Source organism: Equus przewalskii, chromosome 14 (genome assembly GCF_037783145.1).
Source record: "Equus przewalskii isolate Varuska chromosome 14, EquPr2, whole genome shotgun sequence".
In the NCBI taxonomy this organism is placed as follows: domain Eukaryota; kingdom Metazoa; phylum Chordata; class Mammalia; order Perissodactyla; family Equidae; genus Equus; species Equus przewalskii.
The window spans coordinates 9,925,633-9,948,490 of NC_091844.1; the positions used below are offsets into that span (position 1 = coordinate 9,925,633).

Genomic DNA, 22,858 nt, shown 5'->3' on the forward strand with positions numbered 1-22,858 from the left:
CAGTGTAAACCTGGGAGTAAACTGTTTCTGCAGCATCCACTTAGGAAGTGTTGGTAGTTGATCCTGCGTGGGATTTTAGTTGAGAGGAGTAGAGAAGTCACTGTAGTGAAGAGTCACTTCAAACTGTTCTGTAATTGTCTTTACTCATTTATTTTTATGAAACAAATCTAGTTTCCCAACCACCAACTCAAGGTATTTTGCTCCCCTTAGTTATAGGAAACCTCTTAGGTTTTCCTTTTTGTTTTTAACTTCCTTACAGTGTCTGGTGGCTCCTGAACATTTCTCTCCGGGATGTGTATATGCATGAGTACATAAGTAGATGTGTTATATTTTTCTAAGTAATATGCCCCTGAAAATTTTTGTGTAAGTTTTGAAAATGAAATTATTGTAAATATAAGAATATGATATTTATAGGAATTACCTAACACATTCCTTTAAAAGTGAATAATTACCTTTAATTTGTAAGTGTAGCTTTTACATACTGACTATATATATCTAGCACTATTGAAAATGTCTTCAACTATGTATTTCTATATAGACTTCTAAACTATTATGAATATACTTCCCTACCCTAATAAACAAAGTCCATTGACTCTAATCCAGCCTTTGCTGGGTGGGTGCAGGGTCGTTCTTGTGAACATTATGAGGTCTGTTTTGGTCACCATCTGTTACCCATCACCTTGCAAAATGCCTGAGACATAACTTTTTGTTGAATGAATGAAAGACTATTCTTTACCGTGCTGTTTGTCAGTCCCCACTCCCTTTGCTGTCATTTTTCCTTCCTATTAGATATTTCGCATGCAGTAGGAGCTTGGCAGTCAGATAATTTGTTTATTGTTTTGTGTATGTGAGAAGTGTGTATGATTTTGCATTTCCCTCTGAGTAACTTGGAGGATTCTTCTCCGTCTTGGCCCTCACTGGTGGGCTGAGATGGGGATGGTGCCAGAGGCCTCTGCGTTATTGAAGACTACTTGTTTATGTTTCTTAAAACAGGGCACACTTCTATACTAAGTAAGCACTTAGTAAATATTTATTGACTGAATGTATAGAATAACCATTTAACATATTTCTGTAGGAGTATGTATTCTGGTGAAACATTGCTTATTGTTATTTTGCCTGTTTTTTTACTTTAATATTTTTTCTTGATTCATTGCAGAGTGGTAAAATGGAGTTTTACTAATTATGTTTAATTCCATAATTATAGTTTTATGCTGAATGCTCCAGATATCAAAGGTAATGTAGGGCCTTGAGACACGCAAAAGATTTAAAATTTACCATTTTCAATTAGGTCCCTCAAAGTTCTGGAACCCTGGCTCCTGCCCAGAGTGATGTCCTACCATATACAATGCTGTTGGCATCTCAACCACTGTGGAGCCACTTCAGGAGCATGGAATTGGTCAATTGGGAATTGGGTGGTAATAGGATGAGTACATTTTGTCTGTTTGTCACATAGCACTGTTTTGTGTAGTTCTTTTGTTTATATTCTTTGTCTTTGGGGGATGAACCCTGGCCAAACCGTGCCATGTGTTAGGGGAAGAAAACCTCTTTTTGACAGTACATTCCTGCTCTGAGGTGGTTGTGATATCACCAGCATATGGCATGCTGGCATCTCTGCAAAGGGGCCAGAGGTCTGCATCCTAGGAGAAATCTTCAGATACAGACAAGAGCCAAACCTGGTCTTTTAATAACACATTTTGGCACATCTGCACATGTCATTTACACTAATCAGACAATTGTGTAATTTTGCTTTGGGGGGAAAACAAACCTGTAAATTTTCTTAATGCCTGTTTTTTACCCCTAATGAGAATGGAGTTAAATGAAAATTGTATATTAGCAGCATGGGGAGATGATATCAGCACATTTGATATTTGATTTTGCATTTAAAAATTCCTAGTATAACCTCTCTTGTGTTTTGTTCTTTCTCTAGACAAGTTGGCATTAAGAATGGAATGTTTTTTGGGTATGCTAAACAACTTTGTCCTAACCTTCAAGCTGTTCCATATGATTTTCATGCGTATAAGGAAGTTGCACGAACAATGTATGAAACACTGGCAAGGTACAGTGTGTAATATAGTTACTTTCATGTTTGTGTTGTTCTACTTCTTTTATCTAATACTAATTAGATAAATTATCTAATAATAAAGTATATCGTTGTCTTTAGGATTGTCAGGGTCACTTTGGTTAGACTTTTATCTCTTTCAAGACCTCTTTCCTCAGCATCCCACTGTGACAACCTCTCTCCTTTCTTTAAGCACCTCCCGTGCTGGGCAGCGCAGTCTTAAGGGATGTTTTGCACTGTCACAGTTGTCCATTGCTTCCCGTGGTGCTGTAAGGCCTGATTCTCTGCCTGCATAACTTCAAGTCAGTGGTTCTAGTTTTCTTCCCATGGAAGCACACATGAAGGATTGGAATTTTTTAACCTGGTTATTCTCTTTTTTTACATTTGAATTATAGTTTTATTTATAATTAGAACTGATGGGTTAAAAAGTTGTGACTCTTTAAAACCTTTTATCTTCTAAAATCATTAGGTATGCCAAAAGTTAGTTTTCGTAAAAGTTAGTGTTTGTTAATAGTTTCAAAGTGGTTGATTAGTTGGCTTGAGAAAAGGAGATTGATTTTTTAAATATTCGTGATATAGGTATATTTAATATTCAAAACTGAAAATTTAAAACAAGTATATGGCAGGTTATGTATGCTCTAAAGCAGGAGTCAGCATATTTTCTCTAGAAAGGGCCCAATAAGATCTCTGTCCCAACTCCCCAGCTCTGCTAGGTAAAGTGAGAGTAGCTACAGACAGTCTGTTAATGAATGGCCGTGGCTGTGCTCCGTGAAACGTTTATTTACCAAAACAAGCATCTGGACTGCAGGCCAAGGTTTGTCAACCTTCAGGCTGTATTGATGTTCTAAGAGATACACTTCTTGCCTCTGTCTTCACCTCTTCCTCTGCTTTATTAAGCAGTATTTTGAATACCTATTACTGAATATCTACTAAGTAAAAGCAACTGTTGATGCTGCTAGTCCTACAGAGAGGAGTGAGATCCAATCTCTAGTTTAGCAGGAGAGAGAAAATAAAAAGGGACAGATGAAGTTATCTGACATCAGTGTATGGGATTGAGTGCTGAATGATAAGCCAGTTAAAATCACAGCTGTCCTTAAGACCCCAAATATGGGAACGTTGGTGTTACCTGGTGGAAAGTATGCTTTTTAAGTCCTGTTCTAAAGCTGAGGTCAGGAGTAGTATCCACATGAGGTCTGGGAATGGGTGACTGGGCTGAGCAGTGGTCCTGCTTTGTCCTGGGTCTCAAGAGCCTTGAGCAAACTGCCAGCCCGAACCTCTGATCAGGAGGATCTGAGGAAGAGCCATGATGCATACCAGTCCTGGTATAATTTTTGTCTGTGGAGACATTTTCGGTGTCGTGTGGCTGTTCTTTGGAAAAAAAATTCACAGTGTTCTTCTCCTCCCACTCTTTGGAAATGCTGCCTCAGAGGTAAGTTCCCTGTGCCTTGGGGCAGCTTTCACTGTGAAGCAGGGCTCCTCATGGCAGGTCTTCTGCTCCAACAGGTTCCATACTTCACTTCAGTGTAAACAAAACACTCCTTTCTTAAACGGACCTAGATACTAATCTGATTGTGACCCACAGTAAGGTGTAGGTAAGAGAGGAGACCTGGCCCTCTAGTATACGTTCCAAGTGGATCGTTGAAGATATATTTTTGATCTGGAGGCCTTTCTGGTTGCCTCTCATTTCCACGTATGTAATTAGCATCAGAGCCAGGTGGCAGTTCTTTTCCTTTCCTCTTCTCTAGCTATTAAAACAAGTCCTTTGTATGGGTAGATCATGACCAAAAAACAAAACCCAATTGTGGTATTTTTATTTAGGAGCGGCTTGGTTACTTGTTTGACTGATTTGTGTGATTTTTCTATTCCTTAAGGATTCTGGTAAACCATGTTTGAAAATTTATTAGATTAAATGTTACAACAGTTCTAATTCATCCACTGCTGTTCGACTCTTGAGAGGTTTACGAAAGGTACTCTCACTGTAGAGAAACTGGAATAAAAATTTCTGCTGTGTTTTTGGTACTTAATCTGGAAAAAGAGAACCACTAACTTTGCAGTTAAAAATTCGATGACTAAATAATGCCACTGGAGCCAATTTAATTAAAAACGTTAATATTTTTTAGCCTTCTAAGTCTCATTAAGGAAGTGTTGAAGAAAGACACAATAGGAAGACTCTATTTTGCAACATTTGTGTCTACCAGACGGCAGGCTGTGGCTGATTCATTGCCTTTGCTTTGTGTTGATAGCTATACACATCACATCGAGGCTGTCAGTTGTGATGAAGCACTAGTAGACATCACTGAAATCCTTGCAGAGACCAGACTTACTCCTGACGAATTTGCAAATGCTGTCCGCATGGAAATCAAAGACCAGACTAAATGTGCTGCTTCTGTTGGAATTGGTTAGTATCCAGCTTATCTCCTACTATTCATTTTACTCAAAGCATTGCTTTGGGATCATTGAGTATCACTTAACTTTTAGGAGTGATTTTTAGATTTTATTACCTTACTGCATAGGCCTCTCACTTCTAAAATAGCTCTTGGTGTTGCTCACAGTTGTGCAATACAGAGACAAACGTATGGGAAATGCATTTGGGTGATAATATCTTTGGAATAAACAAGTTGGAATAATTTTTACTTGTTCATCAGAAATGGAGAGAATTGGGGCCTGGCCCCGTGGCTGAGTGGTTAAGTTCGTGCGCTCTACTTTGACGGCCTGGGGTTTCACCAGTTTGGATCGTGGGCGTGGACATGGCACCACTCGTCAGGCCATGCTGAGGTGGCGTCCCACATGCCACAACGAGCAGGACCGTAACTACAATATACAGCTGTGTACTGGGGGGCTTTGGGGAGAGAAAGAAGAAGGAAAAAAATGGAGAGAATTGAATTCAATATTTGTAAGCTGTATTTTTTTTTCAAGTAAACAGAGGCCATATTTAAAGCCGTGTGGTGGGGGGAATTCAGAGTTGTGTTGTTAAGTATGAGTCTTGTAATTCAGTTACTTTCTGAACCTTAGCTTCCTGGATCTCAACCAGTCCTGTCTTCACTCTCTCACTTCCAGAAGTCACGCTTACTGACAACTGCCCTTACAGATTGTACCATCTCTCACCGCCCCTTATCTCTTTTATCTTTAAGTCCTGCCCGTTGTTTCCTCAGCTCCTCCCATCATTTATCCTTCTTTTCTTCAGTCTTCCAGCTGTGCGCTATGGAACTCTCTCTGTCATACCTAGGCTTCCCTGAGTCACCCCTTTCTGAATGTACTCAGTACCTTTTCCCAAGATGCCTCTTTTCTTGCCATTTTCTCAAGTGGATCCCGTTTGTCCCTGCCGTACTCTGTGTGCCACAGGCTTGGGAGGTGGAGGTAACTCTCTTAGCTTGCCCCTGTCATTTCCAGACAGTACTGCTCCATTCTCATTCAAAACCCTTCTAAAGTTCCCTATCTCATTTGTACCCTTGGAATTTTAATTTATCTGAGTGAGCACACAGGCCAATGCTGTTGAAAGATTTTTATTACTTATACTTCCCAAGAAGAGGAGGGGTCATGCCACACCACAAGGGGAAGCACCAGGTTTTGCTCAGGAGGCAGGAGCAGGAGTGAGGGGAAATCCTGGGCCAGGACCTTGGTTGGGGTTTCTCTGGGAAAGGTCGGACAGGGCAGAGTAAACAGCTTAGGACTGGCTACTCTGGGTAGTTCCCGCGGTCTTAGGGCTGTCTGAGCGTCTCCAGTTGCCTGGTACCTGGCCCTGGGATAATTTAGAGCAGGAGAAACACTGGCTTGCTGTGTGTGAGTTTGATAAGGAGGTGGTTTGAAGTGGCTGGCCTGCGTATGAGAGGCTGCTCCCAAGGAAGTCGTGTGCTATCTTTAGGAATTAGCTCTGGGAGGGCAGTCTCCCCACCGGCAGGATTTTTAAGATGTTAAGTCATAAGATACAGAAAATGAAAAACATTAATACATTCATAACATCCTCCAGTTACGAGCTAGCCTGCATTTGTACTCCCTGGTGTTTGGCCTGCAGAGCCTTCTCAGCATTCATTTAGGACCTACCTTCTATATTCCAGTATCAGGCCTGGCTGTAGAGTTTTGTTTTTTTTAATTGTACTTATTTTTAATGTACAAGCGTGATGATGTGAATACATTCTTTTAAGTTCCAGCATATAGTTAAAATGAAAATCTCACAAGATATTTCTACTCTTCAGCCCACTTTTCTTCTCCAAAACTCAACCACCTTTATTATTTTGGTGTGACTTTCCAGAACTTTTTCTCTTCATGGGTATCTTTATATTTATTATAGGAAAACACATAGTTTTATGAAAGTCTTCCATAAAACCAAGACATGTGCTTTATGTAAGTATTCTGTAATTTCTGGAGATTCTGTTACTTTCGTAGAGGTTCAGCTGACGTCCTGGTTTGTCAGAGCCCTGGTGCCGTCTCAGCCCCCGGGAGCCTTTGCCTCTGCTCTGGTCATCCCTGTCCAGACCACACCTTGGAGCTCACGTCAGCATCCGTCTTTGTCTTTAACAGCCTCATGCCCTCAGTTTCTGCTGCGCGGGTTCTGATCTTGGAGGGTGACTTCTGTTGCCTCAGGCTTTAGTTTTTCCCCAGTCCAATAGCATTCCTCTGGCCTTATTTCCCTACCTAGCCTCGGGCTGGGGGTTGGTAAAGTGAACTAACGTCTGACCACTGCTCTCAGTTCCTATAAACCCCAATCTTATGATGAGGACTGCAGTCTCCGTTCCTTTCCCTGGCTGGGAGATGTTGAAGTGGCATTTATTTTGGAACAAAGAGAACCTCTGTCTAGTAACCATACTGATTATAATCTGTAATACTTAACAAAATTCTGCCAGTTTTGTACTGTATTTGAAATGATCAAAATTGCAAAATCTTTTCGTTGATTTAGAAATTTCCTAAGTAACCTGTCTGTAGATGTCTTTGTTAAGAAATTTAAAAAATTATTGTGGTGAATATTTCTTGAGCAATTTTCTTTTGCTTTTTAACTTTATAGGTTCTAATATTCTCCTGGCTAGAATGGCAACTAGAAAAGCAAAACCTGATGGCCAGTACCACTTAAAACCAGAGGACGTAGACGATTTTATCAGAGGGCAGCTGGTTACGAATCTGCCAGGTAAATACAGGTCTTTTCCTTTTAACTTTTATTTGTTGGAAACATTTGTTAATGCTTTTCATAATTCTACATTATATCTCTTCCAAAACATGAGTTAAAAATTTTTTTGATCTATTATTGCATGTCAGGAGAAACACAATTTGGAATTCCACAATGAGTGTCCCCTCAATTCTTTTACCAGGGCCTTATGTTACATTTTTGTTTTGCTTCTCATGTGTTTTACTTTAAGCTTTTCTCAAGTAGCAAGATCAAGGAATGTAGTGAATTTTTAAAGGGAATGTAATGAAATTAGCTTTTGGTCCTTTATTTATTTATTTTTTTGAGGAAGATTAGCCCTGAGGTAACTACTGCCAGTCCTCCTCTTTTTTGCTGAGGAAGCCTGGCCCTGAGCTAACATCGTGCCCATCTTTCTCTACTTCGTATGTGGGACGCCTACCACAGGATGGTGTGCCAAGCGGTGCCATGTCTGCATCCGGGATCTGAACTGGCGAACCTGGGCCGCTGAGAAGGGGAATGTGCAAACTTAACCGCTGCGCCACCGGGCCGGCCCCATGGCTTTTGGTCCTTTAAATAAGTCATAATTGAGATAAGTGTACTTCTAGGCCAAAGATAAAGTTTTGAGAATCACTTCCCCTATTTATGAAATTTTCCTGCTGGACTGATGACAGTTTTCTGAGTTTAGTAAGCAAATAGTTGTAAAAATAGAAAATAAATGAACCACATTAAGAAGAATAGAGGCTGCTCCAGTGGTGCAGTGGTTTCGGTGGCCCGGGGTTCGCTGATTCGGATCCCGGGTGTGGACACGGCACTGCTTGGCAGCCATGCTGTGGTAGGTGTCCCGCGTATACAGTAGAGGAAGATGGGCACGGATGTTAGCTCAGGGCCAGTCTTCCTCAGCAAAAAGATGAGGATTGGCAGTAGTTAGGTCAGGGATAATCTTCCTCAAAAAAAAGAAGAAAACCTAAAGATGAAATACTGTATTTTGTTAATGCAGAAGTTGAAGTGAAACTTTCATCTACGCCTTTCTCATCTAAGGGGCAGGATGTCTAGTTATTTTATATTTTTGTGTAGTTACTGTGTGGTTAACTAACCCAGCATGTAAAAATCTTTCCATAGAGAAATGATTGACTACAATTAATTGTAACTGGAAAATGTTGCCCTTTTGAGGCCTTGAATAGATGTAATTTTTTGTGTGTAGAACAATTCATTTCACAATTATTAAATATTTGGAATAGCGTTCTATGGTAGATAGCTCCTTCTAAGAAATTTCTCTAAACCATATAGTAATCCTTGATACTATTCCTCTACTATTTGTTATAAAGCAGCTTGCATTGGCTTCACAAAGCTCCCTTATATTTGTGGTGGGGAAAGTTCAAGACAGTACTTTTTTTTTTATTTCCGGTGAGAGAGATTGGCCCTGAGCTAACATCTGTTGCCCATCTTTCTCTTTTCGCTTGAGGAGGATTGTCCCTGTACTGACATCTAAGCCAGTCTTCCCCTGCTTTGTATGTGGGATGTCACTGTAGCATGGCTTGATGAGAGGTGTGTTGGTCCACGCCCAGGATCTGAACCTGTGAACCCTGGGCTGCCAAAGCATAGCATGTGAACTTAACCACCAGGCCACCAGGCTGGCCCCTCAAGAAAGTACATTTTTGATAAAAGTTTTTTGAATTCATTTGTTTGTTAAAAGTGGATGCAGGGGCCAGCCCCGTGGCTGAGTGGTTGAGTTTGTGCATTCTGCTTCGGCGGCCCAGGGTTTCGCTGGTTCAGATCCTGGGCGCAGACGTGGCACTGCTTGTCAGGCCACGCTGAGGCAGCATCCCACATACCACAACTAGAAGCACCCATAACTAAAAATATACAACTATGTACCACAGGGCTTTGGAGAGAAAAAGGAAAAATACAATCTTATAAAATAAAAAAATAAAGTGGATTCAGTGGTATTTTCACATGCATATTCTTAAGCCTAATAAAAGTATATCTGAACTAAGAAGTTTCTGTTATAGGCCATAAAATATTAACTGACCCAAATGCCATTTTATGGTGGGTTAGTTTTAAAGCTTCCTGACCCTTATTAGACACCACAGTTTAAACCGTTTTAATAACACATCTTATTGTAGTTTTAGCTCAGAAGGAATCAAGAGTATTTAAAGCTGCATGTGAAATTTGAGTTCAAGTTTATTGTGCTTGTCATCTCTGTCAGTTTACCCAGGCTGCCATAACAAATACCACAGACTGGGTGGCTTAAACTACACAAGTTTATTTTCTCAAGATTCTAGGGTCTAGAAGTCCATGATTGAGTTGTCAGCAGGGTTGGTTTCTCCTGAGGCCTCTCTCCTCGGCTCGTAGACGGCCGTCTTCTCCGTGTGTCCTCACATGATCTCTTCTCTGCGTCTGAGTCTTGTTCTCCTCTTCTTATGGGGGCACAAGTCATATTGCTTTGGGGCCCACTTGTCTGACCTCATTTTATCTTAATTACCTTTTTCAAGGTCCTCTCTCCAATTACAGTCACATTCTGAGGTACTGTAATTAGGATTTCAACATAGGAATTCTGAGCAGATACAGTTTAGTTCGTAACATCATCTTTAAACTGAATCAATTTTGTGGGTTTTGTTTATTTGTTTGGTTTTGGTTTTTTTACACAGAAGGAGAGAAATTTCAGTTCTTGACCTAGTAATCTTACCTTTCACCTTCATTTGCTTTCTGGCTAGAGGGACTTTATTTCTTGAAGGGCAAGTATGAAGTTACATGTCCCAGTTTTTAGGCGCAGCCTTGAATTATGTAAGGGACATCTGAAAGATAGGGGGACAACAAGATTGGCTTCCTCTGGCATGCCTTCTCTAGCCTCAAAACCTGGTTGTATCCACTCAGAATCGTTCATGTGATTTTCATGTGTTTAAACTTATTCACTTTTATAAAATCCCTAAATTCTTAATCAGACAGATTTAGAACATTTAAGGTATGCAAAATATCAGCCTTCTCTGTTGTTTTCCCTGTCCTAAAAATGGCATTATAATGCGTCTTTTCCAAAAGTGTGTTCGACAGAATACGAGCTGTTCCTTTAGAAAGATTTCACGTACAGTAAAAGTTCTGAGAATTCTTACAATAAAGAAACCTATTTGTCTTTGTTAAAAACCAGAAGTTCCTCAAAGACGTTTGAAGATGACTATGTAGTACTTATTAACATCTTGTGGAACACGCTTTGAGGAAATTTTGCTGTCTAACCAGTGACCAGAAGACAGTCAGTGTTAACATCTGCATCCCTGTCCTCCACCAGCTCCCCATGCCCTCTGTGCCCATAAATGTTTATTGAGCATGTAGTGTGCCCAGCGCAATGTGCACAATTATTGTAGCTCCATAGAAGGAAAATACATTCGTACGTTTGTGTTTTAGGGCACTCCACAGAACAGTGGTGATAGCTATGCTAACAAATTACCTAGTGAGATCTGTTTAATGAAGAGGATTGTCTCTAACAACTAGTTAAATACAGTAACCATGTCTATGTGTTCTTTGGATTTTTGCAAGGCTTTTTGCCCTATGCATGTGCCCTCAATTTAAGGACCTTTTGCACCTTGTTCAACCTACACTGGGTTTGTGCACCCAATCTCTGGTTTCCACTTGTTCGTTCCATTCTCAGAGAAACCCTATGAATGTGTAGGGCTCCATGGGGATTTACAGTGTCCTGGTGTGGTAGCCACTAGACAAGTGAAGCTAGTGAAATTTAAAGTTACGTAAAATTAAAATTGAGTTCCTCGGTTGCACCAGCCACATTTCATTGTTTCGTAGCCACATGGGCAAGTGCCTGTTGGATTGGACAGCGCAGATGTAGAATATTCCCATCATCACAGAAGGTTCTCTTGGACAGCGCTGATTTAGATGGTGGAAACTTTATTCTTTGAAGCTTTACTCTTCTGTGTCTGTTGGCTCGTCAAGTTCTGGATACTAAGGAGAAGACGTTACTGGCCATTTTTGATCTAGAGTAATAGTCCCACTTTAAGGACAAATACCAAGTCTTTGTCCCAGCAGCTTGACCGTGAGCTTCCACATCTTTGTCTTCTCTCGTTCTTGAAGACTTGGTTCTAAGCCAGCATATTTTCATTCACTTTTTCTTTTCTAGGTGGCTGCATTCAATTTCAGCCTCAAGACTCAGTTTTCTCCTTAGCGGTGCCTCCTTTCCTTATAAACACTTAGAGGATGCAGTCAGTTAAACTAGCAACCCTCTCGGCGTTTCAGTGCTGATTCCAAGCTCAATTTTTCCGCCCCATGCAACATAAAAGGGGTTAGAGTAGACCACCCCCCAGGCCTCCCTCGCTTCCTCGACTTCAGGCCCGTTCTGTTTCTTGAGCTGAGCTTGCAGTGGAGAGGATCTTTTTCTTCTTCCCTAGAAGGACAGTTTAATTAGATGAGGTTGGTTGTGGTTAATTTGTGATGTTTAATATAATAGTCTTTCTTTTGTATCTATTAGTGAGCAGTAATTCTGTTTCAGTATACTCAAGATACTCTCAAAAACTAAGGGTTTCCCCCTGCCCCACACCAACACTACACACATGCAGTTAACCTGGGATGGTGATTGTCTTGTTGATTCTGCCAGTCACTGAGAGTGGATCGGCCCCCACATCTGTAGGGCAAGATCACGAGCACATTTCGAGAGTGGGGAGCAGGGCAATCAGTGATGGGAGGGAAAACCAGAGAGAAAAAGCCTCCCCTTCCTTTACACCAATAGCTGTTGACGTGTCTGTCTGACTGTGCCCAAAGCAGTATTTGATTTGTCCATTCCCTTGGGTTTCTCCTCCCCATCTTGAAAAATACTAGGTAAGTTTCACTTAGAATTTCCCCTTTTTGTGACTGGTACTCTGGAGGATTCTGTTACTGTTAGCTCAGACTCAGATATTCTTACTTGCCCTGTGTTCCCACTTGAACTTTAAAATGGCAAAAGTGCGAGGCAGCACTCTTAACACCTTTTATCCAGCTTCTCTTAGGGAATCAGTGGTCTTGGTTTACACTTGTCCCACCCGCCTCCACGGCCATAGGGTTAGTAAGCCTCCTAACCGTTGTCTCACATAACTGCTTCCAGGGCTTCTCCTGGCAGAACCTGGACTAGAGGTTGTTCCTTCTACTGAAGACCACTCAGAATAGGAGCTAGACGTAGCAGTAACAGTGATGGGTAGAAGATGCCAGACTTCACTCTGCACTCTGATGAGATCCTACAGAAGACTGGAAACAGTCTTTTCCTCACTGATGGAAAATACTGATTTGATGGTGTGGAGACCATTTTAATAAGAATTTTACCTTCCCTAGGTTACTCTTAAATATCTTTCTTAGAAATGCATACATTTGTTAAGCTTTTGGGCAAATTGAGAGCACCAGAACTCATCAGCATCCTTTTTTGGGTGAGGCTCAAACCTTGCATCTTTTAAGAATATGACATAGGGACTGCTGCATGCTGACCCAGCTGTGGGAGGGTTTACACCTTTTCAGGGAGGTAACCTTTGTTGATAAATCTGACTGTCGGTCATTGTGTCCCGTGTCTGTCTCTCGCCACTCTTCCCCCCCAACCTCCCCCCCGCCCAGCCACTTTGTTTACTTAGAAACCTTCATCCTCAGGTCACTGGTACTACCTTGCCCGTTAGGTTAGCAAGTAACAGTTCTGGGTTCACAAGTTCTTGTTCTTGTTCCCATTCAAAGGAAGTGTGGCTGAAACTTGTGAAGTTTGTTCCTCACTGAAATCATAGCAGAATTCCTCATACTCCGAGTCTCCTAGTATGCCTGTAGGTCATACTATAGACTCATTTAAACAAGTCTGTCACTTAATTAGTTGATTTTGTGAATAAAATTGAAATCTTGATATTACTCAGTAATAAATATTACATGCCTTTGAGAACTGATTTTTACATATTTGGTAAGTTCTTGTTCACCTGTATGTGGAGTTCAAATTGAGAAGTAGATTCTAGCATGATTTGCACTGAAGAATTCCTAAATCTATGAGATGCTTCGGATGTCACTTAAAAATTTTAAGGAAGATTAGTTTAAATTAGTTTTGTATATAAATGATATTCATATTGCTACATTGTTTTTAATAGTTTATGTGCAGAATTGAAGAACCATATATATATATATCCTGTTTTGTAGGAGTTGGACGTTCAATGGAATCCAAGTTGACATCTTTGGGAATTAAAACTTGTGGAGACTTGCAGTATATGACCATGGCAAAACTCCAAAAAGAATTTGGTCCCAAAACAGGTCAGATGCTTTATAGGTTCTGCCGTGGTTTGGATGATAGACCAGTTCGAACTGAAAAGGAAAGAAAATCCGTGTCAGCGGAGATCAACTATGGAATCCGGTTTACCCAGGTACTCGGCTCTGACCAGCCTTACCTTGTCAGGTTCTGTGTATTGTCACGTAGCCCCTCTCTCACCTAGACCTTAGACTCTTGATGCTTGAAGTTAAGTCTAAAACGTTTGCTCTTCTCAGAGCTTGAGTTTAGACACTTAGGATGGTCAATAATATATGTTTAATATTGAAAGTTAAAATACTTAAGAAGGATTGGTAGGTATATAGGAAAATAACACAGCGGTTTTTCTGGTTTGTTTTTCCATAGCCAAAAGAAGCAGAAGCTTTTCTTCTGAATCTTTCAGAAGAAATTCAACGACGACTTGAAGCTGCTGGCGTGAAGGGTAAACGCCTGACTCTCAAAATCCTGGTACGAAAGCCGGGGGCTCCTGTGGAAAGTGCGAAATTTGGGGGCCACGGAATTTGTGATAACTTCACCAGGTAAGCTAATCTTAAAAAGGATATCAGCTATCGATAGTTCAGTGCAGGTTGTTATAGTTATTAGAAAATGAAGAAAACCGAGGAAGAATGTGAGCCGTGTGATAGTAGTTGACTTTCTGCAGAGCCAGGCCCCCGCGCAGGGCCCTTTGGTTCTGTCGATGTGTCAGGTTCAGCCTGGCACGGGAACCTGTAGCAGGGCCAGCCTGTCCGTGTGTGCTGACCTTCCGCAGCCTGTCCGTGGGGTCTGCGGGCTGTTGCCTTCAGCATGTGGACGGAAAGAAAGGGACGCACTAAGCCCTGCCACCCACGGCGATGCTTGCGGACTTTGGTCAGAGGGTCCCGGAGAGAGTTCAGGATAGTAAAGCAAAAAACGATTTGATGGGACATTTGCTTCATTGAGGGAGGTATAATTTCTGTTTGTGAAAAGATAATCATTGTAGTCTCTGAAAACTGGTAGAAAGCATGTATAAAAACCCTATTTTTTAATGTGAGGGCCACTAATATAAAACTTGGTGTAAAATTTGTGACCAATATGAAAATACTTAATTTTGTGTGCCATTTGATACTACACAGTACCCTGTCTTTTATGTATCAACCAACCAAAGCTTTGAGACTGTTGACTCTGAAAGCCACATATAAGGAACCCTAAAATATAGTTTAAGGGTTAGCGCATGCCAACCATACATATTAGATTCATGTGTATAGTGAGATTAAATATGCCAAGAGTAATGTGATGACTACTCTCAAACACAGAAAGCTTTCAGCTTTATCATTAATGCATTTGTTCACCAGAAAACAAGGATTATAAATTAGGCATTAATGTGATTTAAAAAATACATTTTTATGCAGTTAGTAATCTTGGACTGTTCTATTTACCTATTTTAATAAATTTTTTTTTTTTTTTTTTTTTTTGGTGAGGAAGATTGGCCCTGAGCTAACATCTGTGCCACTCTTCCTCTGTTTTGTATATAGGATGCCACCACAGCTTGGCTTGATGAGCAGTGTTGGGTCTATGCCCAGGATCTGAACCCATGATCCCAGGCCTGCTGAAGCAGAGCGCACAAACTTCACCACCACACCACCAGGCTGGTGCATAATAATAAACATTTTGATGTACCCGTATTTCAAATGGTAGTTAGTTAGATGTAATGTCAGTGGTCTTTTCTATAATAAGTTGGGTCTTAGGCCCTTACTCAGGAATGTAATTATCTTTTTAAACATGGCTTCTGTGACAAACTCAGATCCAGTTTTATAGTACCTTCTCTGGGAATGTAACCTGGAACTTTATTCAAGATACATGAAAAGGATCATCCAAAAATTAGTTTTCCTTTGGAAAGAGAAGTGGTGGTAGATTGTCTCTTGCCATGTCTGCACTTTTAAATATCTTAGTTACTTAGCATTGTCTATTTCGGTGCACTCAGCAATACTTAGCGGCTCACTCTGTCTAATCTTAATAAGAAAATCAGCCTTCGTTTAATCCTTTTTAGAAAATCTAGGTACTCCAAAAATCTAATTACAGTGTTTAAAAAATTGAGATTAATTATACTTTATTGCCCCCAATTCAAGGATAATGTTCATTTAGCTATTTTGTAAGTACATAGCTGCTTGCTTTTGGTATTTGTCCCATTTTTGTCCTAAACTTAAAAAAGTTTTCTTATGAAGAAAGAAGAGTACAGTGAATGCCCGCGTTGCCCATCACCTGTTTCAGCAGCAGTTGTGCTGGCTCCCGGTGTGCCATTCCTCCTCCCCTCCCCCCGGGTTATTTTGAAGCCAGTCTCAGATACCGTATCATTTTCTTCCACAGGTATTTCAGTGTTTCTCTCTCACAAGACGAGGACTCTGTGTAGTAACACAGGACAGTTCCACATCTGCTGGGCATTGCTGACGATAAAGCATGCATTTTGCTGTGCCCATAAAATATTAACTTTGGATGAGACATGATAATGCAAAAGGAACACATCACTAATTGAAACGGTGTAATTTTATAAGTGTTACCAACATGTAGTTCGCCGATAAGCCATTAACTTAAATCTTAAATTTTGGTGGTGGTGTGACTGCATAAGAAAGGTGAGGGATTATGAAATATTATAATACTGACCCTATACTGCCTCTAATTCTGGGCTTAACACACTGTTTCCTGTGGGCCAAATTCAGCCTGTGGTCTGTTTTTATGTGATTTGTGTGAGCTAAGAATATATAAAGTTATATAAAAAGTCGTAAAAAATGAAGAATAAGTGGAAGAGACCACAAAGCAGAAGCTGTTTACTGTGTGGCTCTTTACAGAAAAGTTGCTGGACCCTGTCTGTAGTCTCACGGAGGTAATGTTTGGTTGAGAAGATTCAGAAGTGGTACTTCACAGTCTGATTTTATAGTCTCTTCTGATTGGCCTTAATCAAAAGCTACGTGGCAATGGTGTGACTCCCAGACTCTGATACATTATAATTGTGTAATAAAATGACAAACCTTAAGTTGCGTGTCCGAGAGCTACATGTAGATTGAGATCTGTGGCTTGATTGTCACTTAGGAAGATTTTTCTTGTAACAATTTTCTTTTTGGGGAAAGAATTTTTTCCCCCTTGGAATTCTTTTGTGTATGTGTGTTTTTAATTTAAATTGGGTGCATGTGTGTGTGTGTATATATAACTTTTTTTAAATCAAAGTAGTACATGTAATTGAAAAGTACAGATAGAAGGCTTTCAGTCCTTTGCACTACTCCCCACCTCTGAGTGGCATTCTTTTCAACTTTTAGTGGTTTCTTCTGGTATTTACATCCATATTTCTGGATACTTACTTGAACTGCTATTTCTAGCTTATTTTAGGTTTGCAAAATGTTTACTGACTTTTTATGTAGATGAGGATTTGTTCTCCTCTCCCATTGCCTGTTGTTGTTTCCTGTATCTGTGTATTTCCTTTGCCCCCAATAAAGTTGTCGTTTTTTGTTCAATCACTATCTAGTGTTACATTATTATGACCATGTACGTCCTGTACATAGCTGATCCTTATAGCCCACTATGATCACATTTCCTTTCCTGTTGAACTTGTTTTTCCTGGAATTACTGAGTATCTTATTTTGTTTGTTTGCTTTTTTGTGAGTTTGGCACTCAGTTTATCCCCAGACCCCCTCCTGGTGTGTTTCAGTACATAGTGAGTGGTCTGTTGGTGTGGTCTTCTGCCGGCCCTCTAGCCTGCTCCTCCTGTCTGGGTCAGTGTAAGATCTGTTGCAGAGCTGGAGCCCTGGGATGTCCCCTCTCTGTGATCTGTGTTGGTCCCTATTTTCCTGGATCCCTGCTCTCTCTCTTTAGTATTTTACTGAGAAGGAATGCGTGGGTGCAGTTTTTTGAATCTGTCTGTCCTCTTGCTCAATAGTTTTGCTGACTTAAATGTTACAAATATAAGTTAGAAACCATTTTCCTCAGACGTTTAAAGGCTCGCTTGTCGTCTTTTTTTCAGGGTCACTGTTGAGAAGTTCAGTGCTCTTCTGATTGCCTGTTGTTTACGGGAGATCTGTCTTTTTCTCTCTGGAGCCTCCAGGATTTTCTCTTTGTCTCAGAGGTTCTGGAATTTTGTTGGTTGGTCTTTGTCTTTGTGCCAGGTACTTTTTCAGTATTAAATTTTTTGTTTCTACTAACATTTTAAATTTCAGAGTGTCCTTTTTATTTTTGGACATTTAAATATTTATAGTATCTCTTATTTCACAGATGCAATATTCGCTCTTATCTCTTAAGTACTCTCCCAGTCCCCGTGTCAGTCTGTTTCTCCGAGTTCCTGTTCTGGTTGCTGTCTTGTGTGAGGTTTCCTTCAGGTGTCTGTCTGGTAGTTCTTGGCCGGCTGTTCGTGAGCTGCTAAAATGGCGTTTGGAACCTCTGGCTTCTTTGTGGGACGTGTAGACCAGAGGGCTTCAGGGTGTGTGTGGTTGGAGGCCTGGTCTTGGGTTCCCACGCCAAGTGGCAGGGTCTGCGCTTTGTCTCTTAGGCTTGTCCGTTTCCCTAGGAGGACATCCTCCAGCCTCCTGCCCAGGCGGGTGAGACGGTGGAGGTGGCAGCCGCGTTCTAGGTAGGCGGTAGGGAGAGGGCTGGGGAGAAAGCACGGATGGGGGTTTCTCTGGCGAGTGCCGTGCTTCACTCGTCCTTAGCTGTGTGATGCCTCGTGGCTGCTCTCTGTCGGCGTTCCCGTGTGTGACAGGGCTTCCACAGGGGGGAGAGGGGACCTCTGCGAGTCTCAGCCTCGTCATCTCTGCTCCTCTCACAGGGACCTGACCCCTCGAATCACCAGCTTCTCTGGGGCCCGGGGCAGAAATTGGCCTATCCCAAGTCGGAGCCTTGTTAAGGCATTGAGCAGGCGTTTGGTAGCTTGGCGTTTACTGGCTTGCTTTCAATATTCTAAATTAGAAACGTTTTTCCTCTAGTCTCCTCTCCCATTTCTGTCTTTTAAGAGTTTATACCTTTCAAAAATCATTTCAAGTCAGTTTAGTGGTGCTTCAGAAGGAAAGAAAGATAAACCACCATGGTCTACTAAACGTCTTGCTTTTAAGTTTTTCTGTCTTTATTAAGTAACAAATCAATGGAAATACTGTGCAAATGATTTCCTTAAAGAAACAGGCACTTTTCAGGGCTGGCCTGCTGGTGTAGTGGTTAAGTTCACATGCTCTGCTTCAATGGCCCTGGGTTCACAGGTTCAGATCTTGGGCGTGGACCTAGCACCACTCGTAAAGCCACGCTGTGGCAGCATCCCACATAAAACAGAGGAAGACTGGCACAGATGTTAGCTCAGGGACAATCTTCCTCACCAAAAAAAAGAGGCACTTTTCATAGATGAATACATAATATCCTCATGGTACTGAAAAAATAAATACAATAAATATAATTTTTGGCACCTAATCATGCTGGAAGATTCACCAGTCCTCCTTCAAGAGTTCTTAAAGATCTAAGAATTGTATTTTCTTGGAACCTAAAATTTTGCACTTATTCATGCTTTAGTTGCAACACAGTATGCTTATATTTATGTATGCTTTATCTAAAATACATCTTTTTTTTTTAAAAAAAAATCCAACTTATCTTGGACAGGTTCACCATTAGTTTGTATCTTTAAGTTCCAGTGTTCTTTGTGACTTTTCTTTTCCCCCTTGCTGCCGGTGTGATTAATGTGGTATTACTGCCTTCAAGGAAGGCTGTCTCATTCATTTTTAAGAATTATAATTAGTACTTAATTATTTAAACCTTTTGTTAGTTTCTTTACAACTTTTCTGTAACTTTTACACAGTTCCATGCTACTGAGGCACTAGTGAATACGTATGGGATGTAATTTTTGTTCCTTTAAAAAAGTTGATTCTGTCACTTACAGGACCATAACTCTTGACCAGGCAACAGACAGTGCGAAAATAATTGGAAAGGCCACACTAAACATGTTTCATACGATGAAACTCAACATAGCGGATATGAGAGGGGTAAGTGTGTAACGGTTTTACATCCTGACTTCCTGTCGTGTTTTCTCGTTTGAGGCTTACCTGAGCGGGGTCCTGGTGAGGTGCAGGGTTATAGGCCGGCTTTCAGCTTCTTTGGTGGTGATACGAGAACAGAACCGAAAAGCTCCTGACTTTCTCATTTGACTTCATCTTACTTTTCAGAGAAGAGTCAGATTTTTTCTGACAGCTCTTTGTTTTCTGCCTAGAACAATAATTTTGTATCTTCAATTTTTATATGAGTGCCTTTCTCTTACTAAGACTGATCTGGCTTGCATTATCTTGCTTCCCGTTCTTGTGCCCCTAGGAGTAGACGGGACGGTGAGGAGTGTGAATCTGCAAATAATTCTTGTACCTCTAAGGTCGTTTTTAATCAGAAACGTTATGCCTGATGAATGACGCTCTTGGAGGGAGGGTTTGCCACAGGCACAGGAAGACGCCTTTGGAACGGATAGGCGAGAGGGCATCAAAAATGTAAAAACGGGGGCTGGCCCCGTGGCCGAGTGGTTAAGTTCGCGTGCTCCGCTGCAGGTGGCCCAGTGTTTCGTTGGTTCGAATCCTGGGCGCGGACATGGCACTACTCATCAAACCACGCTGAGGCAGCGTCCCACATGCCACAACTAGAAGGACCCACAACAAAGAATATACAACTATGTACTGGGGGGCTTTGGGGAGAAAAAGGAAAAAATAAAATCTTTAAAAAAAAAAAAAATGTAAAAACGGCAATTTTCTGTTCTTGAGGATTAGCCTTCATAGGTTCGGTGCCTGAGTGCACATATGTGAGTGAAGGATTGCTGTTGGCTTGGTGTAGGTTTTGTGGAAGGATTAAGAAGTTGCTGAGCCCGCCACGATTAAAACTTCTTCCTGAAATCCTGTTGTAAGGTTTTATGGGGGCGTGTGTGGGGTGGTGGTATCTGTACAGATACCAGCGGGGTCCCCACTGCCCATCCCATCCCCCAAGCCCATTTTTTTATTTGAAAAGTACTTCATTTTAAAAAGAAAAATGGTAGATAAAGTAAGGTTGCAAGTAGATTGTCCCCTATTTGAATTTTTTTTAAATCTTACTTTAAAAACTTAGTTGACTAGAACTTCAGTGGGACACAGTATTGCACTTTTTTGGATTTTCTGATTTTGAAGAGATTGTAGTATATTTGGGTAGAATGGGATACTCTCAGATTGAGCTGATAACCGCTCACCAGCTAGGATAGAAGTAGTTTTTGTAATAAGTCATATAGAAGGCTGTTTGTTTGAATACTTCCATTTAACTTTTTATTCTAGAAAGAGGATCTAGAGGATAGTAAAGAATTAGCTGAGAATTTTGCTAGTTGAATTCATATTTTCACTTTAGTTTTCCTAGGAACACATTTATTATTCTGGTTCTAGGTTGGGATTCATGTGAATCAGCTGGTTCCTGCGAACGCAAACCCTTCCGCCTGTCCCACTCGCCCATCGCTTCCGTCAGGCCACTTTCCTGGTGGGTCACACTCTGTCCTTGATCTCTTCCAAGTCCAGAAAGCTAAGAAACCTGCAGACGAGGAGCACAAGGAAGGTCAGCGTCGTCCGCGTGGCTCTCGCTTGGGTGCCGCTGTTACCCATAGGAAAGCTAAGTTAATCTACAAGTGTTCTGACACGGTTCTCTGTAACTGTTTAAGAAACAATTGACATTCTGAATTATGATTAATAAAGTTTATTTGCAATGGACTGAAGCCCCCTCTCCCCTCAGTGATCTGAAGAAGCTGTTTTTGTATTGTACTTTCAGTATTTCTGGCTGCCATGGATCTGGAAGTAGCATCTGCCTCTAGAACTTGCGCTCTCTTGCCATCTTTTTCTACACATCTGACATCAGGTATCAGTCCTGTCGTTAGCAAAGCCGAGTCTTCAGGGAAGTGGAATGGTCTACATGCTCCCATCAGTTTAAAGTCAAGACTTAACCTGAGTATAGAGGTCCCGTCACCTTCCCAGGTATAGTTTTATACTTCTGTATAACGATGTAAGTGTGAAAGTGGCTTTACAGTCGGAATGGCGTTTGACCTTCTTGATGAGGCTGCTGCCTAGGGCGGACCGTGATGTGGCTGCGTTCCACCGGGAAATGAGTTAGGTGAAAGATTGTGCTTTGCAGAGGTTTGCCGTTCTTGCAGGTTGTGAAACATAGATGACAGCCAGGTTCGTAAACTGCCACTGTCAGCAGCCACTTCCCCTGTGACAGTGCTAATCACACGGAGCGCTCTGTTCAATAGCGCAGCTTTGGTGATCATTAGTAGAGAGGCCTTATGTCAAAGATTTTTCTTGCAGCATTTGCAAACAGTTCTCTCTATAGGGTGAATGATTTTCCTGACGTAAGCTATTAATTCAGTTGGGGTGAGCTGTAAACGTGGCCTGCTGTTGGAACTTTTGCTCCTTGGAAGCTTAAGATAGCCCTTTAAGCTCTATTGGGAAAGTCAGTTTCTCTGCTTCCCTGAATAGTAGGAGGCTGAAGGAGATGTCCGTGTTGGCTGAAGGCTAGAGAAGGTAGGGAAGGGACAGTTGTGACATGCTTGCGTTGGGTCCCAGTTGCTGTTTCTAAAATTAGCTGCTCCCTGGCAAGGTAAGGTTGGCCTCCCAGCTCATGAGATCGTGCGTTTCTAAAGGGATGTGCACGGATGGGCAGAGGGTTCTGGTATGTAGGCTGGAGAAAAGTTAGCTTCTAGAATCCCTTTTTTCTAGCTTGCTGCTCTCAGACTAGAGCTGTTTCTCTTTTGGGGCAGATAGTCTCCTGTCTGAAGGGTAAGCTTCTGATCCAGGACTCTCTTAATTTCCCATCCCAGAAATTTGACGTGTGCCTTAGGCCTTGGCCCTGCCCCTGCCCCCTGCGAGGGGTCTAAGATTTGACCTTGACAAAGGCTCCACCTGTCTGTCTGCCCCTATTACAGGAGAGTCACTGAGTATTGTTGGACTTACCTGATCCCGTGCTGCTGGCCACTTGTGTACACTTGTCATCTCCAGACCCCACACATTACTTCTCAGACTTATGGCTAAAGGCCAAGACAGTCCAAAAATATGCTGGTTCTGGGGGGAGCTTTCCTAGCCTAGTTATCTGACCTCATGTTCATCATCCAGGATGTTCACATTGAAATTAAAGTGATACATTCACTCTCCAAACACATCGTCTCTGAGTGCTGTACCCTCCTCAAGCTCGTTACGTGTGCTCTTTTGTAGCTCGATCAGTCCGTTTTGGAAGCGCTTCCACCTGATCTCCGAGAACAAGTGGAGCAAGTTTGTGCTGCTCAGCAAGGAGAGGCGCATGGCGACAAAAAGAAAGAACCAGTAAATGGCTGTAACACGGGAATTTTGCCACAACCACTTGGGACAGTTTTGTTACAAATACCAGAACCTCAGGAATCTAACAGTGATACAGGAATTAATGTAATAGCCCTTCCAGCATTTTCACAGGTAAGTTAAATTCAGGGACCTTC

General features: G+C 41.5%; 1 protein-coding gene across 18 annotated transcripts in view; it reads left to right on the forward strand.

Annotated features, from left to right (window-relative positions):
• The window catches only part of REV1 (REV1 DNA directed polymerase), a 92,291-nt gene that overhangs the window by 66,316 nt on the left and 3,117 nt on the right, over positions 1 to 22,858 (forward strand). For 17 of the 18 annotated variants that reach the window (XM_070571988.1, XM_070571991.1, XM_070571997.1 and 14 more), the window contains 9 exons: positions 1,928 to 2,056; positions 4,303 to 4,457; positions 7,059 to 7,178; positions 13,308 to 13,528; positions 13,777 to 13,949; positions 19,289 to 19,391; positions 20,790 to 20,955; positions 21,166 to 21,368; positions 22,602 to 22,835. In XM_070571988.1, the coding sequence (XP_070428089.1) occupies positions 1,928 to 2,056; positions 4,303 to 4,457; positions 7,059 to 7,178; positions 13,308 to 13,528; positions 13,777 to 13,949; positions 19,289 to 19,391; positions 20,790 to 20,955; positions 21,166 to 21,368; positions 22,602 to 22,835 (1,504 nt within the window). Of the gene's footprint in view, positions 1 to 1,305; positions 1,416 to 1,927; positions 2,057 to 4,302; positions 4,458 to 7,058; positions 7,179 to 13,307; positions 13,529 to 13,776; positions 13,950 to 19,288; positions 19,392 to 20,789; positions 20,956 to 21,165; positions 21,369 to 22,601; positions 22,836 to 22,858 lie in introns of those variants that run through there. The other variant, XM_070572002.1, reaches the window with a different exon arrangement.